Source organism: Pristiophorus japonicus, chromosome 2 (genome assembly GCF_044704955.1).
Source record: "Pristiophorus japonicus isolate sPriJap1 chromosome 2, sPriJap1.hap1, whole genome shotgun sequence".
In the NCBI taxonomy this organism is placed as follows: domain Eukaryota; kingdom Metazoa; phylum Chordata; class Chondrichthyes; family Pristiophoridae; genus Pristiophorus; species Pristiophorus japonicus.
Window position 1 is genome coordinate 3628459 of NC_091978.1, and position 25411 is coordinate 3653869.

At 48.6% G+C, this 25411-nt stretch overlaps 1 protein-coding gene across 1 annotated transcript in view; it reads right to left on the reverse strand.

Annotated features, from left to right (window-relative positions):
* LOC139228301 (rhotekin-2-like) overlaps positions 1 to 24859 on the reverse strand; it is a 45498-nt gene extending 20639 nt beyond the window's left edge. The window contains exons 1-3 of the mRNA XM_070859482.1: positions 24791 to 24859; positions 23948 to 24113; positions 14224 to 14331 (exon numbers count right to left, since the gene is read on the reverse strand). Coding sequence (XP_070715583.1) covers positions 14224 to 14331; positions 23948 to 24113; positions 24791 to 24859 — 343 coding nt within the window. The remainder of the gene's footprint in view (positions 1 to 14223; positions 14332 to 23947; positions 24114 to 24790) is intronic.
* Positions 24860 to 25411: the final 552 nt, after the last annotated feature.

The window sequence follows — 25411 nt, forward strand, 5'->3', positions numbered from 1 at the left end:
ACCGGGAGGTCCCTCCCCCACCCCACCGGGAGGCCCCTCCCCCACCCCAGCCCACCGGGAGGCCCCTCCCCCAACTACCGGGAGGCCCCTCCTCCACACACAGCCCACCGGGAGGCCTCTCCCCCACTCCCAGCCCACCGGGAGGTCCCCTCCCCCACCCCACCGGGAGGCCCCTCCCCCAACTACCGGGAGGCCCCTCCTCCACACACAGCCCACCGGGAGGTCCCCTCCCCCACCCCACCGGGAGGCCCCTCCCCCAACTACCGGGAGGCCCCTCCTCCACACGCAGCCCACCGGGAGGCCCCTCCTCCACACACAGCCCACCGGGAGGCCCCTCCCCCACACACAGCCCACCGGGAGGCCCCGCCCCCAACTACCGGGAGGCCCCTCCTCCACACACAGCCCACCGGGAGGCCCCTCCCCCACACACAGCCCACCGGGAGGCCCCTCCCCCACCCCACCGGGAGGCCCCTCCCCCACCCCAAGCCCACCGAGAGGCCCCTCCCCCACACACAGCCCGCCGGGAGGCCCCTCCCCCACCCCCAGCCCACCGGGAGGCCCCTCCCCCACACACAGCCCACCGGGAGGCCCCTCCCCCACCCCACCATGAGGCCCCTCCCCCAACTACCGGGAGGCCCCTCCCCTACACACAGCCCACCGGGAGGCCCCTCCCCCACCCCACCGGGAGGTCCCCTCCCCCACCCCACCGGGAGGCCCCTCCCCCACCCCAGCCCACCGGGAGGCCCCTCCCCCACACACAGCCCACCGTGAGGCCCCTCCCCCACACACAGCCCACCGGGAGGCCCCTCCCCCACACACAGCCCACCGGGAGGCCCTTCCCCCAGCCCACCGGGAGGCCCCTCCCCCACACACAGCCCACCAGGAGGCCCCTCCCCCACACACAGCCCACCGGGAGGCCCCTCCCCCACACACAGCCCACCGGGAGGCCCCTCCCCCACACACAGCCCACCGGGAGGCCCCTCCCCCACACACAGCCCACCGGGAGGCCCCTCCCCCACACACAGCCCACCGGGAGGCCCCTCCCCCACCCCACCGGGAGGCCCCTCCCCCACCCCAGCCCACTAGGAGGCCCCTCCCCCACCCCACCGGGAGTCCCCTCCCCCACCCCAGCCCACCGGGAGGCCCCTCCCCCAACTACCAGGAGGCCCCTCCCCTACACACAGCCCACCGGGAGGCCCCTCCCCCACACACAGCCCACCGGGAGGCCCCTCCCCCACTGCGATCCACTGGTACAGGGCAGTCTCACACACCCCCGTCACCTCACACACATACACACACCCCACCACCCTCACATCCCTGTCCCTGCCCCTCACTTTCTCTCTCTCTCAGACACAGAATGGTCGCAGAGTCGGTAAGTTACGGGACAAATGATCCAGAGATGTAAGTTCAATTCCCACCACGGCAGCTGGGAATTTGCATTCAGTTAATAAAACAAAAATCAGGAATTAGAAGCTAGTATCAGTAATGGTGATCATGAAACTACCGGATTGTGGTAAAAACCCATCTGGTTCACCAATGTCCCGTAGGGAAGGAAAGCTGCTGCCCTTACCCAGTCTGGCCTATACGTGACTCCAGACTCACAGCAATGTGGTTGACTCTGAACAGCCCTCTGAAATGGCCCATGAGACACTCCGTTGCAACAAACTACTGCGAGTAACAATAAGAATAAAACCGGACGGAACACTCGGCATTGACCACGACACCGGTTACGGACATAACAACAGCACACCCAGCCCAATCGACCTGCAAAGTCCTTCTCACCTACATCTGGGGAACTTGTGTCAAAATTGGGAGAGATGTCCCACAGACTGGTCAAGCAACAGCCTGACATAGCCAGACTCAGAGAATCCTACCTTTCAGCCAATGTCCCAGACTCCTCCATCACCATCCCTGAGTACGTCCTGTCCCACCGGCAGGACAGATCCACCAGGGGATGGTGGCACAGTGGTATACAGTCAGGAGGGAGTGGCTCTGGGAGTCCTCAACATTGGCTCCGGACCCTGTAAAGTCTCATGGGTTTAGGTCAAGCATGGGCACGGAAACCTCCTGCTGATCACCACCCACTGCCCTCCATCAGCTGAGGAATCAGTATCCTCCATGTTGAGCACCACTTGGAAGAAGCACTGAGGGTAGCAAGGGCACAGAATGTACTCTGGGTGGGGGACTTCAATGTCCATCACCAAGAGTGGCTCGGTAGCACCACTACTGACCGAGCTGGCCAAATCCCTACTAAAGGAGCAAATAGAAACCAAAAATATAATACGAACATAAGAACATAAGAAATAGGAGCAGGAGTCCACCATTTGGCCCCTCGAGCCTGCTCCGCCACTTAATAAGATCATGGCTGATCTGATCATGGACTCAGCTCCACTTCCCCGCCCGCTCCCCGTAACCCTTTATTCCCTTATTGTTCAAAAATCTGTCTAGCTCCACATTAAATATATTCAATGACCCAGCCTCCACAGCTCTCTGGGGCAGAGAATTCCACAGATTTACAACCCTCACAGAGAAGAAATTCCTCCTCATCTCAGTTTTAAATGGGCAGCCCCTTATTCTGAGACTATGCCCCTGAGTTCTAAATTGCCCCATGAGGGGAAACATCCTCTCTGCTTCTACCCTGTCGAGCCCTCTCAGAATCTTATATGTTTCAACAAGATCACCTCTCATTCTTCTAAACCCCAATGAGACAAGGCCCAACCTGCTCAATCTTTCTTCATACAACAACCCTGTCATAGAAACTGTTGTGTATACAATAACTGTTAGACTGAGTACTGTTTAACTCCAAGAGGTATGATCTTGGCTCTGCTTTATTAAGGCCCAAAGTGACTAATATACAAAATGGTTGGCCTTTTATACTTGTGCTGCACACATGTGCGTGCAGCCCAATGGCCTCCAACAGTGATGCCATCTAGTGGCTAGTGATCCCAAAAGTACATACATGACAAACAGAAATTTACAGCGCAGAAGGAGGCCATTTCGGCCCATCGTGTCCGTGCCGGCCGACAAAGAGCCGCACGGCCCTTGGTCAGCAGCCCTGAAGGTTACATATAAACCTATGAACAATGACAGAAAGGTAAAAAGCACCCAGCCCAACCAGTCCACCCCACACAACTGCGACACCCCTTATACTGAAACATTCTACACTCCACCCCAACCAGAGCCATGTGATCTCCTGGGAGAGGCAAAAACAGATAAAAACCCAGGCCAATTGGGGGAAAAAAATCTGGGAAAATTCCTCTCCGACCCATCCAGGCGATCGACACTAGTCCAGGAGATCACCCTGGCCGTATTCTATTCCCTGCAGTACTTACCATTATATCTGCGCTGTCCAACAAAAGGGTATCCAGTCTAATCCCAATTACCAGCTCTAGGTCTGTAACCCTGCAGGTTACTGCACTTTAAATGCCCATCCAAGCATCTTTTAAATGTGGTGAGGGTTTCTGCATCCACCACTCTTCCAGGCAGCGAGTTCCAGATCCCCACAACCCTCTGCGTAAAGAAGCTCCCCCTCAAATCCCCTCTAACCTTCTACCAACCACCTTAAAATTATGCCCCCTCGTACATAAGAACATAAGAATTAGGAACAGGAGTAGGCCATCTAGCCCCTCGAGCCTGCTCCGCCATTCAACAAGATCATGGCTGATCTAGCCGTGGACTCAGCTCCACTTACCCGCCCGCTCCCCGTAACCCTTAATTACCTGATTGGTTAAAAATCTATCTATCTGTGACTTGAATACATTCAATGAGCTTCCTTGGGCAGAGAATTCCACAGATTCACAACTTTCCGACATTGTATTTCATCTGCCAAACCTTAGCCCATGCACTTAACCTATCTAAATCTCTTTGCAGCCTCTCTGTGTCCTCTACACAACCCGCTTTCCCTCTAATCTTTGTGTCATCTGCAAATTTTGTTATACTACACTCTGTCCCCTCTTCCAGGTCATCTATGTATATTGTAAACAGTTGTGGTCCCAGCACCGATCCCTGTGGCACACCACTAACCACCGATTTCCAACCCGAAAAGGATCCATTTATCCCGACTCTCTGCTTTCTGTTCACCAGCCAATTCTCTATCCATGCTAATACATTTCCTCTGACTCCGCGTACCTTTATCTTCTGCAGTAACCTTTTGTGTGGCACCTTATCGAATGCCTTTTGGAAATCTAAATACACCACATCCATCGGTACACCTCTATCCACCATGCTCGTTATATCCTCAAAGAATTCCAGTAAATTAGTTAAACATGATTTCCCCTTCATGAATCCATGTTGCGTCTGCTTGATTGCACTATTCCTATCCAGATGTCCCGCTATTTCTTCCTTAATGATAGTTTCAAGCATTTTCCCCACTACAGATGTTAAACTAACCGGCCTATAGTTACCTGCCTTTTGTCTGCCCCCTTTTTTAAACAGAGGTGTTACATTAGCTGCTTTCCAATCCGCTGGTACCTCCCCAGAGTCCAGAGACTTTTGGTAGATTATAACGAATGCATCTGCTATAACTTCCGCCATCTCTTTTAATACCCTGGGATGCATTTCATCAAGACCAGGAGACTTGTCTACCTTGAGTCCCATTAGTCTGTCCAGCACTACCCCCCTAGTGATAGTGATTGTCTCAAGGTCCTCCCTTCCCACATTCCTGTGACCAGCAATTTTTGGCATGGTTTTTGTGTCTTCCACTGTGAAGACCGAAGCAAAATAATTGTTTAAGGTCTCAGCCATTTCCACATTTCCCATTATTAAATCCCCCTTCTCATCTTCTAAGGGACCAACATTTACTTTAGTCACTCTTTTCAGTTTTATATATCTGTAAAAGCTTTTACTATCCGTTTTTATGTTTTGCGCAAGTTTACCTTCGTAATCTATCTTTCCTTTCTTTATTGCTTTCTTAGTCATTCTTTGTTGTCGTTTAAAATTTTCCCAATCTTCTATTTTCCCACTAACCTTGGTCACCTTATACGTAATAGACCCCTCCACCACGGGAAATAGGCTCTTACCATCCACTATGTCCAGGCCCCGCAATATTTTGTACACCTCGATGAGGTCTCCTCTCAACCTCCTCTGTTCCAATGGGAACAAACCCAGTCTATCCAATCTGTCCTCATCGGTAAGATTCATCTCAGGAATCAACCCAGTGAACCTTCTCTGAACAGCCTCCACTGCAAGTATATCCTTCTTTAAATACAGAGATGAAAACTGTACGCAGTACTCCAGGTGTGGCCTCACCAATACCCTGTATAGTTGTAGCAGGACTTCTCTGCTTTTAAACTCTATCCCCCTTGTAATAAAGGCCAAGATTCCATTGGCCTTCCTGATCACCCGCTGTACCTGCATACTAACCTTTTGTGTTTAATGCACAAGGACCCCCAGGTCCCTCTGTACTGCAGCATTTTGGAATCGCTCCCCATTTAAATAAATAATAATTAGCTTTTTTATTTTTCCTACTAAAGTGGATAATCTCACATTTTCCCACATTATGCTCCATCTGCCAAATGTTTGCCCACTCACTTGGCCCGTCTATATCCCTTTGCAGATTTTTTGTGTCTTCCTCACAATTTGCTTTCCCACCCATCTTTGTATCATCAGCAAACTTGGCCACATTACACTCGGTCCCTTCATCCAAGTCATTAATATAGATTGTAAATAGTTGAGGCCCCAGCACCGATCCCTGCGGAACCCCACTAGTTACCGTTTGCCAACCAGAAAATGACCCATTTATCCCGACTCTCTGTTTTCTGTTAGTTAGCCAATCCTCTAATATATTACCCCCAACCCCGTGAACTTTTATCTTGTGCAGTAATCTTTTATGTGGCACCTTATCGAATGCCTTCTGGAAATCCAAATACACCACATCCACTGGTTCCCCCTTATCCACCCTGCTCATTACATCCTCAAAGAACTCCAGCAAATTTGTCAAACCCTTTCATAAAACTATGCTGACTCTGCCTGATTGAATCATGTTTTTCTAAATGTCCGGCTACTGCTTGCTTAATGATGGACTCCAGCATCATCATCATGGGCAGTCCCTCGGAATCGAGGAAGACTTGCTTCCATTCTAAAAGTGAGTTCTTGGGTGACTGAACAGTCCAATACGGGAATTACAGTCTCTGTCACAAGTAGAAGGATTAGAGGGGAATTGAGGGGAAATTTATCCACCCAGAGGGTGGTGGGGGTCTGGAACTCACGGCCTGAAAGGGTGGTAGAGGCAGAAACCCTCACCACATTTAAACAGTACTTGGATGTGCACCTGAAGTGCTGTAACCTACAGGGCTACGGACCGAGAGCTGGAAAGTGGGATTAGGATGGATAGCTCTTGGTCGGCCGGCACGGACACGATGGGCCAAAATGGCCTCCCTCCGTGCTGTAAATTTCTATGATTCTATGACACCATCCATCGTGTTGTGTGACACTACCACCATGTTAAATGGGATAGATTCAGAACAGATCAAGCAACTCAACACTGGGCATCCATGAGGTGCTGTGGGCCATCAGCAGCAGCAGAATTGTATCCCACCACAATCTGTAACCTCATGGCCCTGCATATCCCTCACTATTACCATCAAACCAGGGGACCACCCTGGTTCAATGAGGAGTGTAGAAGAGCATGCCAGGAGCAGCAGCAGGAGAACCTAAAACTGAGATGCCAACCCGGGGAGGTTGCAACACAGGACTCCATGCATGCTAAACAGCAGAAGCAGCATGCTATCGACAGAGCTAAACACTCCCACAATCAATGGATCAGAACAAAGCTCTGCAGTCCTGCCACATCCAGTGGTGAATGGTGGTGGACCATTAAACAACTAACGGGAGGAGGAGGCTCCATGAATATCCCCATCCTCAATGATGGCAGAGCCCAGCACGTGAGTGTAAAAGACAAGGCTGAAGTGTTTACAACCATCTTCAGCCAGAAGTGCCGAGTGGATGATCCATCTCAGCCCCCTCCTGAGGTCCCCACCATCACAGAGACAGTCTTCAGCCAATTTGATTCACTCCACGTGATATGAAGAAAGGGCTGAGTGCACTGGATCCAGCAAAGGCTCTGGGCCCCGACAACATCCTGGCTATCGTGCTGAAGACTTGTGCTCCAGAACTAGCCACGTCTCTAGCCAAACTGTTCCAGTACAGCTACAACACTGACATCTACCCGACAATGTGGAAAACTGCCCAGGTATGTCCTGTCCACAAAAAGCAGGACAAGTCCAATCCGGCCAATTACCGCCCCATCAGTCTACTCTCAATCACCAGCAAAGTGATGGAAGGTATCGTTGATAGTATTATCAAGCAGCACTTACTCACCAATAACCTGCTCACTGGTGCCCAGTTTGGGTACCGCCAGGATCACTTGGCCCCAGACCTCATTACAGCCTTGGTCCAAACATGGACAAAAGAGCTGAATTCCAGAGGTGAGGTGAGAGTGACTGCCCTCGACATCAAGGCAGCATTTGACCGAGTGTGGCATCAAGGAGCCTGAGTAAAACTGGTCAATGGGAATCAGGGGAAAACTCTCCACTGGCTGGAGTCATACCCAGCACAAAGGAAGATGGTTGTGGTGGTTGGAGGTCAATCATCTCAGCCCCAGGACATCGCTGCAGGAGTTCCTCAGGGCAGTGTCCTAGGCCCAAACATCTTCAGCTGCTTCATCAATGACCTTCCCTCCATCATAAGGTCAGAAGTGGGGATGTTCGCTGATGACTGCACAGTGTTCAGTTCCATTCACAACTCCTCAGATAATGGAGCAGTCCAGGCCCACATACAGCAAGACCTGGACAACATTCAGGCTTGGGCTGATAAGTGGCAAGTAACATTCACACCACACAAGTGCCAGGCAATGACCATCTCCAACAAGCGAGAGTCTAACCACCGCCCCTTGATATTCAAAGGCATTACCATCACCGAATCCCCCACCATCAACATCCTGGGGGTCACCATTGACCAGAAACTTAACTGGACCAACCACATAAATACTGTGGCTACAAGAGCAGGTCAGAGGCTGGGTATTCTGTGGTGAGTGTCTCACCTCCTGACTCCCCAAAGCCTTTTCACCATCTACAAGACACAAGTCAGGAGTGTGATGGAATACTCCCCACTTGCCTGGATGGTGCAGCTCCAACAACACTCGAGAAGCTCGACACCATCCAGGACAAAGCAGCCGATTGATTGGCCGCCCCCCATCCCCCACCTTCAACACTCACTCCCTCCACCACCGGCGCACCGTGGCTGCAGTGTGTACCATCTACAACATGTACTGCAGCAACTCATAGAAACATAGCAAATCGGTGCAGGAGTAGGCCATTCGGCCCTTCGAGCCTGCACCACAATTCAATAAGATCATGGCTAATCATTCCTTCAGTACCCCTTTCCTGCTTTCTCACCATACCCCTTGATCCCTTTAGCCATAAGGGCCATATCTAACTTCCTCTTGAATATATCCAATGAACTGGCATCAACAACTCTCTGCGGTAGGGAATTCCACAGGTTAACAACTCTGAGTAAAGAAGTTCCTCCTCATCTCGGTCCTAAATGGCTTACCCCTTACCTTAGACTGTGTCCTCTGGTTCTGGACTTCCCCAGCATCGGGAACATCCTTCCTGCATCTAACCTGTCCAGTCCCGTCAGAATTTTATATGTTTCTATGAGGTCCCCTCTCATCCTTCTAAACTCCAGTGAATACAGGCCCAGTCGATCCAGTCTCTCCTTATATGTTCGTCCTGCCATCCCGGGAATCAGTCTGGTGAACCTTCGCTGCACTCCCTCAATAGCAAGAATGTCCTTCCTCAGATTAGGAGACCAAAACTGAACACAATATTCCAGGTGAGGCCTCACCAAGGCCCTGTACAACTGCAGCAAGACCTCCCTGCTCCTTTACTCAAATCCCCTAGCTATGAAGGCCAAAATACCACTTGCCTTCTTCACCACCTGCTGTACCTGCATGCCAAATTTCAATGACTGATGTACCATGACACCCAGGTCTCGTTGCACCTCCCCTTTTCCTAATCTGCCGCCATTCAGATAATATTCTGCCTCGTGTTTTTGCCCCCAAAGTGGATAACCTCACATTTATCCACGTTATATTGCATCTGCCATGCATTTGCCCACTCGCCGAACCTGTCCAAGTCACCCTGCAGCCTCTTAGCATCCTCCTCACAGCTCACACCGCCACCCAGCTTAGTGTCATCTGCAAACTTGGAGATATTACACTAAATTCTTTCATCTAAATCATTGATGTATATTGTAAATAGCTGGGGTCCCAGCACTGAGCCCTGTGGCACTCCACTAGTCACTGCCTGCCATTCTGAAAAGGACCCGTTTATCCCGACTCTCTGCTTCCTGTCTGCCAACCAGTTCTCTATCCACGTCAGTACATTACCCCAATACCATGTGCTTTAATTTTGCACACCGATCTCTTGTGTGGGACCTTGTCAAAAGCCTTTTGAAAGCCCAATTACACCACATCCACTGGTTCTCCCTTGTCCACTCTACTAGTTACATCCTCAAAAAAATTCCATAAGATTTCCCAAGCATGATTTCCCTTTCATAAATCCGTGCTGACTTGGACCGATCCTGTCACTGCTTTCCAAATGTGCTGCTATTACATCTTTAATAATTGATTCCAACATTTTCCCCACCACTGATGTCAGGCTAACCGGTCAAAAATTACCCGTTTTCTCTCTCCCTTATTTTTTTTAAAGTGCTGTTACATTAGCTACTCTCCAGTCCATGGGAACTGATCCAGAGTCAATAGACTGTTGGAAAATGATCACCAATGCATCCACTATTTCTAGGGCTACTTCCTTAAGTACTCTGGGATGCAGACTATCAGGCCCCGGGGATTTATCGGCCTTCAATCCCATCAATTTCCCTAACACAATTTCCCACCTAATAAGGATTTCCTTCAGTTCCTCCTTCTCAGTAGACCCTCGGTCCCCTAGTATTTCCGGAAGGTTAGTTGTGTCTTCGTTCATGAAGACAGAACCAAAGTATTTGTTCAATTGGTCTGCCATTTCTTTGTTCCCCATTATAAATTCACCCGAATCCGACTGCAGGGGACCTACGTTTGTCTTCATTAATCTTTTTCTTTTCACATATCAATAGAAGCTTTTGCTGTCAGTTTTTATGTTCCCGGCAAGCTTCCTCTCATACTCTATTTTCCCCCTCCTAATTAAACCCTTTGTCCTCCTCTACTGAATTCTAAATTTCACCCAGTCCTCAGGTTTGCTGCTTTTTCTGGCCAATTTATATGCCTCTTCCTTGGTTTTAACACTATCCTTAATTTCCCTTGTTAGCCACGAGTGAGCCACCTTCCCAGTTTTATTTTTACTCCAGACAGGGATGTACAATTGTTGAAGTTCATCCATGTGATCTTTAAATGTTTGCCATTGCCTATCCACCGTCAACTCTTTAAGTATCATTTGCTCATCTATCCTAGCCAATTCACGTCTCATACCATCGAAGTTACCTTTCCTTAAGTTCAGGACCCTAGTCTCTGAATTAACTGTGTCACTCTTCACCTTGATGAAAAATTCTACCATATTATGGTCACTCTTCCCCAAGGGGCCTCGCACAACAAGATTGCTAATTAGTCCTTTCTCATTACACATCACCCAATCTGGGATGGCCAGCTCTCTAGTTGGTTCCTCGACATATTGGTCTAGAAAACAATCCCCAATACACCCCAGGAAATCCTCCTCCACCGTATTGCTACCAGTTTGGTTAGCCCAATCTGTATGTAGATTAAAGTCGTCCATGATAACTGCTGTACCTTTATTGTACGCACCCCTAATTTCTTGTTTGATGCTGCCCCCAACCTCACTACTACTGTTTGTTAAACTGTACACAACTCCCACTAGCGTTTTCTGCCACTTTGGTATTCCGTAGCTCCACCCATACCGATTCCACATCATCCAAGCTAATGTCCTTCCTTACTATTGCATTAATTTCCTCTTTAACCAGCAACGCTACCCCACCTCCTTTTCCTTTCTGTCTATCCTTCCTGAATGTTGAATACCCCTGGATGTTGAGTTCCCAGCCTTGGTCTCTCTGGAGCCATGTCTCTGTAACCCCAATTATATCATATTCATTAATTGCTGCCTGCACAGTTAATTCATCCACCTTATTACAAATACTCCTCGCATTGAGGCACAGAGCCTTCAGGCTTGTCATTTTAACGCACTTAGTCCCTTTAGAATTTTGCTGTAATGTGGCCCTTTTTGATTTTTGCCTTGGGTTTCTCTGCCCTCCACTTTTACTTTTCTTTTCTATCTTTTGCTTCTGCCCCATTCTACTTCCTTCTGTCTCCCTGCATAGGTTCCCATCCTCCTGCCATATTAGTTTAATCCCTCCCCAACAGCACTAGCAAACACTCCCCCTAGGACATTGGTTCCGGTCCTGCCCAGGTGCAGACCGTCCGGTTTGTACTGGTCCCACCTCCCCCAGGACCGGTTCCAATGTCCCATGAATTTGAATCCCTCCCTTCTGCACCACTCCTCAAGCCACGTATTCATCTGAGCTATCCTGCGATTCCTACTCTGACTAGCACGTGCCACTGGTAGCAATCCTGAGATTACTACCTTTGAGGTCCTACTTTTTAATTTAACTCCTAGCTCCCTAAATTCATCTTGCAGGACCTCATCCCGTGTTTTACCTACATCGTTGGTACCTATATGCACCATGACAACTGGTTGTTCACCCTCCCCCTCCAAAATGTCCTGCAACCGCTCCGAGACATCCTTGACCCTTGCACCAGGGAGGCAACATACCATCCTGGAGTCTCGGTTGCGGCCGCAGAAACGCCTATCTATTCTCCTTACAATAGAATCCCCTCTCACTATCGCTCTCCCACTCTTTTTCCTGCCCTCCTGTGCAGCAGAGCCAGCCACGGTGCCATGAACTTGGCTGCTGCTGCCCTCCCCTGATGAGTCATCCCCCTCAACAGTACTCAAAGCGGTGTATCTGTTTTGGAGGGGGATGACCGCAGGGGACCCCTGCACTACCTTCCTTCCACTGCTCTTCCTGTTGGTCTCCCATTCCCTATCAGGCTGTGTACCCTTTACCTGCGGTAAGACCAACTCACTAAACGTGTTATTCACTGCATCCTCAGCATCGCGGATGCTCCAGAGTGAAGCCACCAGCAGCTCCAGTGCCGCAATGCGGTCTGTTGGGAGCTGCAGCAGGATACATTTTCTGCACATGTAGTCATCAGGGACACTGGAAGCATCCCTGAGTTCCCACATAGCACAGGAGGAGCTGTGCCACAGAAAGTAGTTGAGGCCAATTCACTAAATATATTCAAAAGGGAGTTAGATGAAGTCCTTACTACTCGGGGGATCAAGGGTTATGGCGAGAAAGCAGGAAGGGGGTACTGAAGTTTCATGTTCAGCCATGAACTCATTGAATGGCGGTGCAGGCTAGAAGGGCTGAATGGCCTGCTCCTGCACCTATTTTCTATGTTTCTATGTTTCTATGACACATGTCCGAGCTCTCCTGCCATGACATAACCCCTAGATTAACTTAATTTGGCAACTCACCAAGGCTTCTTCACAGCACCTCCCAAACCCGCGATCTCTACCACCTAGAAGGACAAGGGCAGCAGGTACATGGGAACACCACCACCTACACATTCCCCTCCAAGTCACATTGGAATTCAGAAGAATGAGAGGTGATCTTATCGAAACGTATAAGATTATGAGGGGGCTTGACAAGGTGGATGCAGAGAGGATGTTTCCACTGATGGGGGAGTCTAGAACTAGAGCGCATGATCTTAGAATAAGGGGCCGTCCTTTTAAAACTGAGATGAGGAGAAACAACTTCTCTCAGAGGGTTGTAAATCTGTGGAATTTGCTGCCTCAGAGAGCTGTGGAAGCTGGGACATTGAATAAATTTAAGACAGAAATAGAGTTTCTTAAATGATAAGGGGATAACGGGTTATGGGGAGCGGGCAGGGAAGTGGACCTGAGTCCATGATCGGATCAGCCATGATTGTATTGAATGGCAGAGCAGGCTCGAGGGGCCATATGGCCTACTCCTGCTTCTATTTCTTATGTTCTTATGTTCTCATGCCATCCTGGCTTGGAAATATATCGGCCGTTCCTTCATCGTCGCTGGGTCACAATCATGGAACTCCCTCCCTAACAGCACTGTGGGAGCACCTTCACCACACGGACTGCAGCGGTTCAAGAAGGCGGCTCACCTCCACCTTCTCAAGGGGCAATTAGGGCTGGGCAATAAATGCCGGCCTTGCCAGCGACGCCCACATCCTGTGAGTGAATAAAAAAAAACACTCACTCACATACGAGCTCCCATATACCCGCGCTCTCTCACACACACAAACTCACTCTCATACACATTCTCACATGCACAGTGACACACTCGCTCACAGTCAGCAACACACACAAATGGTACATGGGCCTTTATTGCAAGGGGGTTGGAATACAAGAGTAAGGAAGACTTACTGCAATTATATTGGCTTTGGTAAGACCGCCCCTGGATAACTGTGCAGTTTTCTGTTTACCCAAGGAAGGATTCTTGGAGGCGATGCAACGAAGGTTCACCAGACTGGTTCCCGGGATGAGAGGGCTGTCTCATGAGGAGAGATTGAGTAGATTGGGCCTATATTCTCTGGAGGTGATCTCATTGAAATGTATAACATTCTTACAGGGCTTGACAGGGTAGATGCAGGGAGGATGTTTCTCCCGGGCTGGAGAGTCTAGAACCAGGGGTCACAGTCTCAGGATAAGGGGTTGGCCATTTAGGACTGAGATGAGGAGAAATTTCTTCACTCAGAGGGTGGTGAATCTTTGGAATTCTCTGCCCCAGAGAGCTGTGAAGGCTCAGTCGGCGAGTATGTTCAAGGCTGAGATCGATAGATTTTTGGACACTGAGGGAATCGAGGGATCTGGGAATAGGACGAGAAAGAGATGTAGAATCTCAGCCATGATCTTATGACGGAGCAGGCTTGAGGGGCCGTATGGCCTACTCCTGCTCCTATTTCTGAGTTGTCTCTCTCACACACTCTCTGTCTCTCTCACACACTTGCAAGGCCGCCTCCTGAGAGGTATGATCCCATGAAACTTTGTTCAGCAATATTACTGTCATTGATATGAATCGCAGTGTTAGTTGCGGTTCAAACAACCGGTAAAATATAACACTTCTCCTTTAGAGACATTTTACCCAGAAATACAGACTATAATGTCTGCGAGTCCCTACCCATCTCATGGTAAAGTGAGGCTCCTTGCTTTGAAATCGTTACCGGTGGTTTCCGTGGCGGTGTTAGGTCGATTTTCATCAATTCATCACAGCAGTGTTTCCACGCACCTGAAAACAACAGGCAACAGTCGGTGACCGTATACAGCAGGCGACAGTCGGTGACCGTATACAACAGGCGACAGTCGGTGACCGTATACAACAGGCGACAGTCGGTGACCGTATACAACAGGCGACAGTCGGTGACCGTATACAACAGGCGACAGTCGGTGACCGTAAACAACAGGCGACAGTCGGTGACCGTATACAACAGGCGACAGTCGGTGACCGTATACAACAGGCGGCAGTCGGTGACCGTAAACAACAGGCGACAGTCGGTGACCGTATACAACAGGCGACAGTCGGTGACCGTATACAACAGGCGACAGTCGGTGACCGAATACAACAGGCGACAGTCGGTGACCGAATACAACAGGCGACAGTCGGTGACCGTAAACAACAGGCGACAGTCGGTGACCGTATACAACAGGCGACAGTCGGTGACCGTATACAACAGGCGACAGTCGGTGACTGTATACAACAGGCGACAGTCGGTGACCGAATACAACAGGCGACAGTCGGTGACCGTATACAACAGGCGACAGTCGGTGACCGTAAACAACAGGCGACAGTCGGTGACCGTATACAACAGGCGACAGTCGGTGACCGAATACAACAGGCGACAGTCGGTGACCGTAAACAACAGGCGACAGTCGGTGACCGTATACAACAGGCGACAGTCGGTGACCGTAAACAACAGGCGACAGTCGGTGACCGAATACAACAGGCGACAGTCGGTGACCGTAAACAACAGGCGACAGTCGGTGACCGAAATCCCCAGCACACAGGGACAGAGGCGGGGACAGACGTCCCGGGGACAGTCAGTCGGCCCGGGGACAGTCAGTCGGCCCGGGGACAGACAAAGACAACAGCTACAACTTGAACTTATAGCGTGCCATTAATGCAGTAAAACATCGCCAGGCGCTTCACAGGAGCATTATCAAAGACAATTTGACACCGTACCACACAAGGGGATATCAGGGCAGGTGACCAAAAGCTTGGTCAAAGAGGTAGGTTATAGGAGCGTCTTAAAGTAGGAAGGAAGGTTGGAGAGGCGGAGAGAATTTCAGAGCTGAGATCCTCGGTAGTTGAAAGCATGGCTGCTGATGGTGGAGTGATTACATTCAGGGACCATAGAATCACACAATAGTTACAGCAGGGAAGGCCACTCGGCTTGGCGAGTCTGTGCTGGCTCTCTACAGAAACCCTCGAGGAGTATAGAAAGCGCAGGGTGAAATTAAAAAGGATATTGGGAAAGCAAAGAGCGAAAACATTTGGCAAGTAAAAATCAAGAAAAACCCAAAGATGTTTTATAAATATATTAAGAGCAAGAGGATAACTAAAGAGTGGAACCTATTAGAAACCATGAGGGTAATGTGTGTATGGAGGCGGAAGATGTGGGTATGGTTCTTATTGAATACTTTGTGTCTGTTTTCACAAAGAGAGGGGCAATAATGCAGACTTTGCAATCAGGGAGGAGTGGTGTGAAACATTAGATGAAATAAACATAGTGAGAGAGGCAGTATTAAGGGGTTTAGCAGCTTTGAAAGTGGATAAGTCCCCAGGCCCGGATGAAATGTATCCCAGGCTGTTAAGAGAAGCAAAAGAGGAAATAGCAGAGGCTCTGACCATAATTTTCCAATCCTCTCTGGCTTCAGGTGTGGTGCTAGAGGACTGGAAGACTGCTAATATTGTAACGTTGTTTAAAAAGGGAGAAAGGGTTAGGCCGGGTAATTACAGGCCAGTCAGTCTAACCTCAGTGGTGGGAAAATTACTGGAAAAAATCCTGAGGGACAGGATAAATCTTCATTTGGAAAGACACAGATTAATTAGGGACAGACAATATGGATTTGTTCAGGGAAGGTTGTGTCTGACGAACTTGATTGAATTTTTTGAGGAGGTAACCAGGAGGGTCGATGAGGGCAGTGTGTACGATGTAGTGTATATGGACTTCAGCAAAGCTTTTCACAAGATCCCACATGGCAGACTGGTCACGAAAGTAGTAGCCCATGGGATCCAGGGCAAAGTGGCAAGTTGGATCCAAAATTGGCTCAGAGGTAGGAATCAAAGGGTAATGGTTGATGGGTGTTTGTGTGACTGGAAGGATGTTTCCAGTGGGGTTCCACAGGGCTCAGTGCTGGGTCCCTTGCTTTTTGTGATATATATCAATGACGGACTTGAATATTAGGGGGTATGATTAAGAAGTTTGCAGATGACACTAAACTAGGCCGTGTGGTTGATAATGAAGAAGAAAGCTGCGGACTGCAGGAAGATATCAATCAACTGGTCATGTGGGCAGAACAGTGGCAAATGGAATTCAATCCAGAGTAGTGTGAGGTGATGCATTTGGAGAGGGCCAACAAGGAAAGGGAATACACATTAAAGGGTAGGACACTGAGAAGTGACTTATGAAGATAGGTTGAGTAGGTTGGCCCTGTACACATTGGAGTTCAGAAGAATGGGAGATGATCTTATCGAAACATGGCAGATAATGAGGGGGCTCAACACGGTGGATGCAGAGAGGATATTTCCACTCATAGGGGAAACTAAAACTAGGGGACATAGTCTCAGAATAAGGGGTCACCCATTTAAAACTGAGAAGAGGAGGAATTTCTTTTCTCAGAGGGTTGTAAATCTGTGGAATTCTCTGCCCCAGAGAGCTGTGGAGGCTGGGTCATTGAATATATTAAGACGGAGATAGACAGATTTTTGAGCGATAAGGGAACAAAGGGTTATGGGGAGCGGGCAGGGAAGTGGACCTGAGTCCATGATCAGATCAGCCATGATATTATTGAATGGCGGAGCAGGCTCGAGGGGCCAAATGGACTACTCCTGCTCTTATTTCTTACGTACTTATGTAAGTGTAGAGGAACAAAGGGACCTAGGAGTGCGTGTCCACAGATCCCTGAAGGTAGCAGGCAGGTAAGTAATGTGATTAGGAAAGCAAATGGATTACTTGCCTTCATTAGCCGAGGCACAGCGTACAAGAGCGTACAGTTTTGGTCTCATATTTAAGGAAGGATATACTTGCATTGGAGGATGTTCAGAGAAGGTTCACGAGGATGATTCCTGGATGAGGGGATTGACTTATGAGGAAAGGTTGAGTAGGTTGGGCCTCTACTCATTGGAGTTCAGAAGAATGAGAGGTGATCTTATTGAAACATGCCAGATAATGAGGGGGCTCGACAAGGTGGATGGAGAGAGGATATTTCCACTCATAGGGGAGACTAGAACTAGGGGGCATAGTCTCAGAATGAGGGGCCACCCATTTAAAACTGAGATGAGGAGGAATTTCTTCTCTCAGAGGGTTGTAAATCTGTGGAATTCTCTGCCCCAGAGAGCTGTGGAGGCTGGGTCATTGAATATATTTAAGGTGGAGATAGACAGATTTTTGAGCGATAAGGGAATAAAGGGTTATGGGAGCGGGCGGGGAAGTGGACCTGACTTCATGATTGGATCAGCAATGATCGTATTAAATGGCGGACAGGCTCGAGGGGCCGTATGGCCTACTCCTGCCCCTATTTCTTATGCTCTTATGTATTCTCAACTTGACATATGTCATACGCGCTCTATTTCTGCTTCATCATATTCTCGATCTGTTTCACCGTCCAGGGAGCCCTGACTTTAGTTACCCCGCCTTTCTCCCCAGTGGGAATGTACCTCGACTGTACTCCAACTATTTCCTCTGTAAAGGAAGCCCATTGTTCCACTACAGTTTTGTCTGCCTATCTTTGATTCCAGTTTACCCGGGCCTGATCCGTTTACATCCCACTGAAACTGGCCTTCCCCCAGTTACACATTTTTACTCTAGATTACTCCCTGTCATTTTCCATAGCTAATCTAAACCTTATGATACTATGATCACTCTTCCCTAAATGTTCCCCTACTGACACTTGCGCAAGAGGCCAGAATTGGAGGAGTGCAGAGATCTCGGGGGATCGTGGGGCTGGAGGAGATTACAGAGGTAGGGCAGGCTGAGGTCACGGAGGGATTTGAAAATAAGCATAAGAAGTTTAAAATCAAGGCGTTGCTTAACCAGGAGCCAATGTAGGTCAGCGAGCACAGGGGTGATGGGTAAACGGGACTTGGTGCGAGTTAGGGTACGGGCATCAGAGTTTTGGATGATCTTAAGTTTACGGAAGATGGAAGATGGGAAGCTGGCCATGAGAGCGTTGGAAGAGTCAAGTCTAGAGGTAACAAAGGCATGGATGAGGGTTTCAGCAGCAGATGAGCTGAGGCAGGGGCGGAGTCTGGTGATGTTACAGAGGTGGAAATTGGCGGTCTTGGTGATCGAGTGGATATGTGGTGGGAAGCTCATCTCGGAGCTCGGGGTCTAATATGACACCAAGGTTGTGAACAGTGTGGTTCAGCCTTGAACAATTGCCAGGGAGGGATGGAGTCAGTGGCTAGGGAACGGGTGGGGACCAAAGACAATGGCTTCAGTCCTCCCAATATTTAGTTGGAGGAAATTTCTGCTCATCGGACAAGCAGACTGAAAATTTAGAGACCGAGGAGGGGTTGAAAGAATTGGGGGTGAGGTAGAGCTGTGTGTCGTCAGTGTACATGTGGAAAGTGATGCTGTGTTTTCGGATGATGTCACCGAGGGGCAACATGTAGATGAGAAATAGGAGGGGGCCAAGGATAGACCCTTGGGGGACACCAGAAGTAACGATGCGAGGGCGGGAAGAGAAGCCATTGCAGGTCATTCTCTGACTACGATGAGATGGATAAGAATGGAACCAGGCGAGTGCAGTCCCACCCAGCTGGACGATGGTGGAGAGGTGTTGGAGGAGGATGGAGCGGTTAACTGTGTCAAAGGCTGCAGACAGGTCCAGGAGGACGAGGAGGGGTAGCTTACTACAATTACAGTTGCACTGGATGTTATTTGTTACTTTGATGAGAGCCGTTTCGGTACTGTGACAGGCGCAAAACACGGATTGGACGGATTCAAACATGGAGTTCCGGGAAAGACGGGAAAGATTTGGCAGGCGACAACACGGTCAGGGACTTTGGAGAGAAAAGGGAGGTTGGAGCTGGGTCGGTAGTTTGCAAGCACAGTGGGGTCAAGGGTTGTTTTTTTGAGGAGAGGGGCGATGACGGCAGATCTGAAGAAGAGGGGAACAGTACCTGAGGAGAGAGAACCGTTAACAATATAAGCTTACATGGGGTCAGAAAAGGAAGTTGAGTGGTCAGCAGTTGAGTGGGTATAGGGTCGAGGGAGCAGGAGGTGGGTATATTGGTCAAGATGAACTCGGGGAGGACATGGGGGGAAATAGGAGAGAAACCAGAGAAAGATGCGAGATCAGGGATAGGGCAGGTGGGAACCCGAGGGGAAGTTTGGCCGCTGGGCGAGTGAGAGGGAAAGGGCAGAGGCCTCAATCTTAGTGACAAATAAGTCCATGAGCTGCTCGCATTTGTTGTTTAAGGTGAGGGTGGAGGAGGCAGGGAAGAGGGGTTTAAGAAGAATAGTTTCAGTAGCGAAAAGAAGCCGGGAGTTATCCTTGCATTCCAGAATGATCCTGGAATAGTGCGCAGTTTTGGCAGACGAGAACAGGACCCGATTAGGCGATCACTTATTCTGAAACTGTGCCCCCTTGTTCTAAATTCCCCCATGAGAAGGAACATCCTCTCTGCATCTCTGAACAAGGTCAGAGAATGTGGAGCCAGGGGACAAGTACAGAATGGATAGCTCGCTGGCTTCAAGACAGGAAGCAGAGAGAGTGGGGGTAAAGGGAGCTATTCACAGTGGCAGAAGGTGGGTAGTGGTGCTCCACAAGGATCAGTGCTGGGACCACTGTTGTTCACTATTTATAATAACGATTTAGACTTTGGAATCAAAAACACAATTTCTAAATTTGCGGATGACACCAAATTGAGGTCGATAGTTAATACTGAGGACTGCAACAAATGACAGGAGGATATTAATAAACCTGCAGAATGGGCATGTAATTGGCAAATGAAGTTCAACACCAATAAATGTGAGGTATTATATTTTGGTAGGAAAAAATTTGGCAGATGGAGTATAATGTGAGAAAATGTGAGGTTATCCACTTTGATAGGAAGAATAGAAAAGCAGAATATTATTTAAATGGACAGAGACTACAGAATGCTATGGTACAGAGGGACCTGCGGGCCCATGTACAAGAAACACAAAAGGTTAGTATGCAGGTACAGCAAGTGATCAGGAAGGCAAATGGAATGTTGGCCTTTATTGCAAGGGGGATAGAGTATAAAAGCAGAGAAGTCCTGCTACAACTGTACAGGGTATTGGTGAGGCCACACCTGGAGTACTGCGTACAAGTGTACAGTTTTGGTCTCCGTATTTAAGGAAGGATATACTTGCATTGGAGGCTGTTCAGAGAAGGTTCACTAGGTTGATTCCGGAGATGAAGGGTTGTCTTATGAGGAAAGGTTGAGTAGGTTGGGCCTCTACACATTGGAGTTTAGAAGAATGAGAGGTGATCTTATTGAAACATATAAGATTCGGAGGGGGCTGGACAGGGTAAATGCTGAGAAGACTAGAGGGCATAGTTTCAGAATAAGGGGCCGCCCATTTAAAACTGAGATGAGGAATTTCTTATCTCAGAGGGGTGTAAATCTGTGGCATTCTCTGCCCCAGAGAGCTGTGGAGGCTGGGTCATTGAATATATTCAAGGCTGAGATAGACAGATTTTTGAACGATTGAGTAGTCAAGGGTTATGGGGAGTGGGCAGGAAACTGAAGTTGAGTCCAAGATTGGATCAGCCATGATCTTATTAAATGGCGGAGCAGGCTCGAGGGGCTGTATGGCCTACTCCTGCTCCTATTTCTTATGTTCCTAAGTTCATCAGTCTATTATTGGGGCACCTTATCAAAGGCCTTTAGTAAATCTAGATAAATTACACCTACTGCATTACCATTGTCTACCTCTTCAAAAAATTCAATGAGGTTGGTCAAGCAAGACTTTGCCTTTTAGAATCCATGCAGACTATTCATTACTATATTTTTGATTTCTCGATGTTCTTCTAGTTTCCCGTTAGTAGGGACTCCATTATTGTTCCTACCTCCAATGCTAAACTGACCGGTCTATAATTCCCTGGACATATTCTATCCCCCTTCTTAAATATAGGTGTTACGTTAGCTATCCACCAGTTCTCTGGTACTACACCTAGCGAATTATTAAATATGTGCAGTAAGGCCTCTGCTATCTCTTCCCTAGATTCTTTTAAAATGCGTGGATGCAATCCATCTGGATCAGGGGTTTTATCCTCTTTGAGTTTGATTAGTTTATTTAATAAATCAATTCTTTTTATTTTATATGGACTTATCTCATTACTTATCTCATCATCCAATGTCATGTTTACCTGTTCTATCTCTCTGGTAAGTACTGAAGCAAAATAATGATTTAATATTCCTGCCATCTCTCTATCGTTACCTGTGGTATTATCCTGTCTATCCCTGAATGGCCCTATTCACATCCCAATCTTCCTTTTTTATTGATGTGCCTGTAAAATATTTTACTATTTTGTTTTATGTTCCCTGATAATTTAATTTCATAGTTTCTCTTTGCCTAGCTAATTGTTTTTTTTGACTTCTCTCCTAATCCCTTTGTATTCTCCCTTATCATGCACTTCCTTGCTGTCTATGTATTTAATGTATGCCTCTTCCCTTACCCTCAATTGTTCCCTTATGGCTTTATTCATCCATGGAGTCTCATTAGTGTTTAGTTTGTTATTTCCTTTTAGCGGAATATATTGTTCCTGCACTCTGTTGAACACCGTTTTAAATGTTTCCCATTGCTGTTCTACATCGTTGTTTGCCAATATTGTTGCCCATTTTATTTTCCCAAGTTTTATTCTCAGACCCTCAAAATCAGCTTTTCTCCAATCTATTACCCTAGTTTTCATCATACTTATGTCCTTCTCAATTATTATCTAAAAGCGCGTTATATTATGGTCACTATTGCCTAGATGTTCCCCTACTTTTACTACTCTTATCTGCTCTGGTTCATTCCCCATTACTACATCCAGTAGCGAATCCTGCCTTGTTGGGTTTTTATATATTGAGTTAGAAAGGAGTCCTGTAAACATTGTAAGAACTCCATTCCTTTATCCCCTTTACCTATCTCTTCTGTCCAATTACTATCGGGATAGTTGAAATCCCCCAGGATTATTATTCTATGTTTTTTACTAATTTCCCTAAATTGTTTGCATATTTCTTCCTCCACCTCCCTTCCTCTATTGGGTAGTCTGTTAGTCACGGTGGCTCATCCTTCTCATAAAGTCTTTCTTTCTCAATGGAATATATCTTTGTTGAGAATTATGAAATATTTCCTTAAATGTCTTCCATGCTTATCTACCGTCTTACCCTTTACTTTATTTTCCCAATCCACTTTAGACAACTCTGTCTTCATACTTTTGTAACTGCCTTTATTTAAGTTTACGACACTAGTTTCAGTCCCAGTTTCTCACCCTCAAACTGAATGTGAAATTCTATCATGTTATGATCACTCTTCCCTAGAGGATCCTTTACTATGACATAATTAATTAATCCTGTCGCATTACACAATACCAGATCTAAAATAGCCTGTTTCCTGGTTGGTTTCACAAAGTATTATTCTAAGAAACCATCCCGAATACACTCTATGAACTCGTCCTCAAGGCTACCTTTGCCAATTTGCTTTGTCCAATCTATGTGAAGATTAAAATCACCCATGATTATTGCCGAACCTTTCTTGCAAGCCTCCATTATTTCTTGATATATATTCTGTCCTACAGTGTAGCTACCATTAGGGAGCCTATAGACTACTCCCACCAGTGACTGCTTTCCCTTACTATTTCTTATCTCCACCCAAACTGATTCTACATCTTGATCCTCTGAGCCAATATTGTTTCTCACTACTGCACTGATCCCATCCTTTATTAACAGAGCTCCCCCACCTTTTCCTTTCTGCCTGTCCTTCCAAGATGTCAAGTACTCCTGAATATTCAGTTCCCAGCCTTGGTCACTTTGCAACCACGTCTCTGTAATGGCCATCAGATCATACCCATTTATTTCTATTTGTGCCGATAACTCATCTATTTTGTTACGAATGCTACATGCATTCAGATAAAGAGCCTTTAATTTTGTCTTTTTACCATTTTTCCCGACTCTGGTGTTTGCTGGTGCAGTCTTATGTTTGTATGCTCTGTCCCTTCCCGTCAAACTCTGGTTATCATTACCCCCATCGCTACCCTGGGGTTCAAGGGTTCACAATTCAGCCTGTGGGGATTTATGGGGTTTACAGTTCAGTCCGTGGGGATATCTGGCGTTCAGAGTTCAGCCTGTGGGGATATCTGGGGTTCAGAGTTCAGCCTGTGGGGATATCTGGGGTTCAGAGTTCAGCCTGTGGGGATTTATGGGGTTCAGAGTTCAGCCTGTGGGGATAGCTGGGGTTCAAAGTTCAGCCTGTGGGGATAGCTGGGGTTCAGAGTTCAGCCTGTGGGGATAGCTGGGGTTCAGAGTTCAGCCTGTGGGGATGGCTGGGGTTCAAAGTTCAGCCTGTGGGGATAGCTGGGGTTCAGAGTTCAGCCTGTGGGGGTGGCTGGGGTTCAAAGTTCAGCCTGTGGGGATAGCTGTTAATGAAGGTACAGTTTATTTAGAAACTCACTCATGTCGCAGAAGTGTTGCCAGAAGGCCTCCATCCATTGGCACATCTCCTCGCGGGACTCCGACACCAGAGTGTGAGTCACCTCCTCGCCCGCATACTGATTGGTTATCGAGATGCTGTTGGTTTTTCTCTTGGTGTCTTTCTCTGTCGCTCTGATTCGTGTTTCCTGAAAAACACATGCATTTGATTGGCAGAGAGAGATGCGATGGCCTCGATATGACCCCCAGCCCCCCTCCGCTGGGCGGGAGAGGTCAAGTAGGGGCGGAGGGGGTTAAAAATTAAAAATTGGGGTACACAAATCCAGCTCATCGCGAATACACCCTTTTCTGTTTTTTAATATATTTAAATCGGGCTCCCACAGTGCAATTGGGAGCCGATTTTAACATCACTGCTTCTGGTGGGTTTCTCAGGGTTAGTGAACAGACTAGGCCGATAGTCTCTCGAGTTTAGAAGAATGAGAGGCGATCTCATTGAAACATACACAATTCTGAGGGGGCTTGAGAGAGTAGATGCAGGGAGGGTGTTTCCCCCGGGCTGGGGGGTCTAGAACCAGGGGTCACAGTCTCAGGGTAAGGGGTCGACCATTTAGGACTGAGATGAGGAGAAACTTCTTCACTCAGAGGGTGGTGAATCTTTGGAATTCTCTGCCCCAGAGAGCTGTGGAGGCTCAGTCTTTGAGTATATTCAAGGCTGAGATCGATAGATTTTTGGATATTAAGGGAATCAAGGGATATGGGGACAGTGCAGGGAAGTGGAGTTGAGGTAGAAGATCAGCCGTGATCTTATTGAATGGCGGAGCAGGCTCGAGGGGCCGAATGGCCGACTCCTGCTCCTAAAGCTTACGTTCTGATGTTCAGGCACCCTGCAGAGAGAGGGTGGCGAGGACACCTGGCTGCAGGAGGGAGGCCCCATTTCCAGCCCCTGTGAGGATCACAGCCTCTCCCAGGTCGCCCCTCCGCAAGACCCGATCTTTTGCCCCCTCCTTATTGCTGAGCTCCCACCAGCCCCCACTCTCGGGACCGGGGTCTCCCCCTCAGCACTTCCTCACAATTTGGTCAGGAGCGAAACTGAAGAAGAAGAAAAAAAGTTTGGCCGTTAAATTTTGCAGGAACCCCATGTTTTCAGCCTTGCTGGGTTTCCTCCGTACCCCCACTCTCCCTACCCCAACCCCCCTCCCTCACTCTACCCCATTCCCCCTCCCTCACTCTACCCCAGCCCCCCTCCCCCGCACCACCCCACTGTACCCCCCGCCACCCCCCTAGCACTCCTCCCCCCCCAGCACACCTCCCCCCCCAGCACACCTCTCCCCCCCAGCACACCTCCCCCCCCAGCACACCTCTCCCCCCCCAGCACACCTCCCCCCCCAGCACACCTCCCCCCCCAGCACACCTCCCCCCCCAGCACACCTCTCCCCCCCCAGCACACCTCCCCCCCTCCAGCACACCTCCCCCCCAGCACACCTCC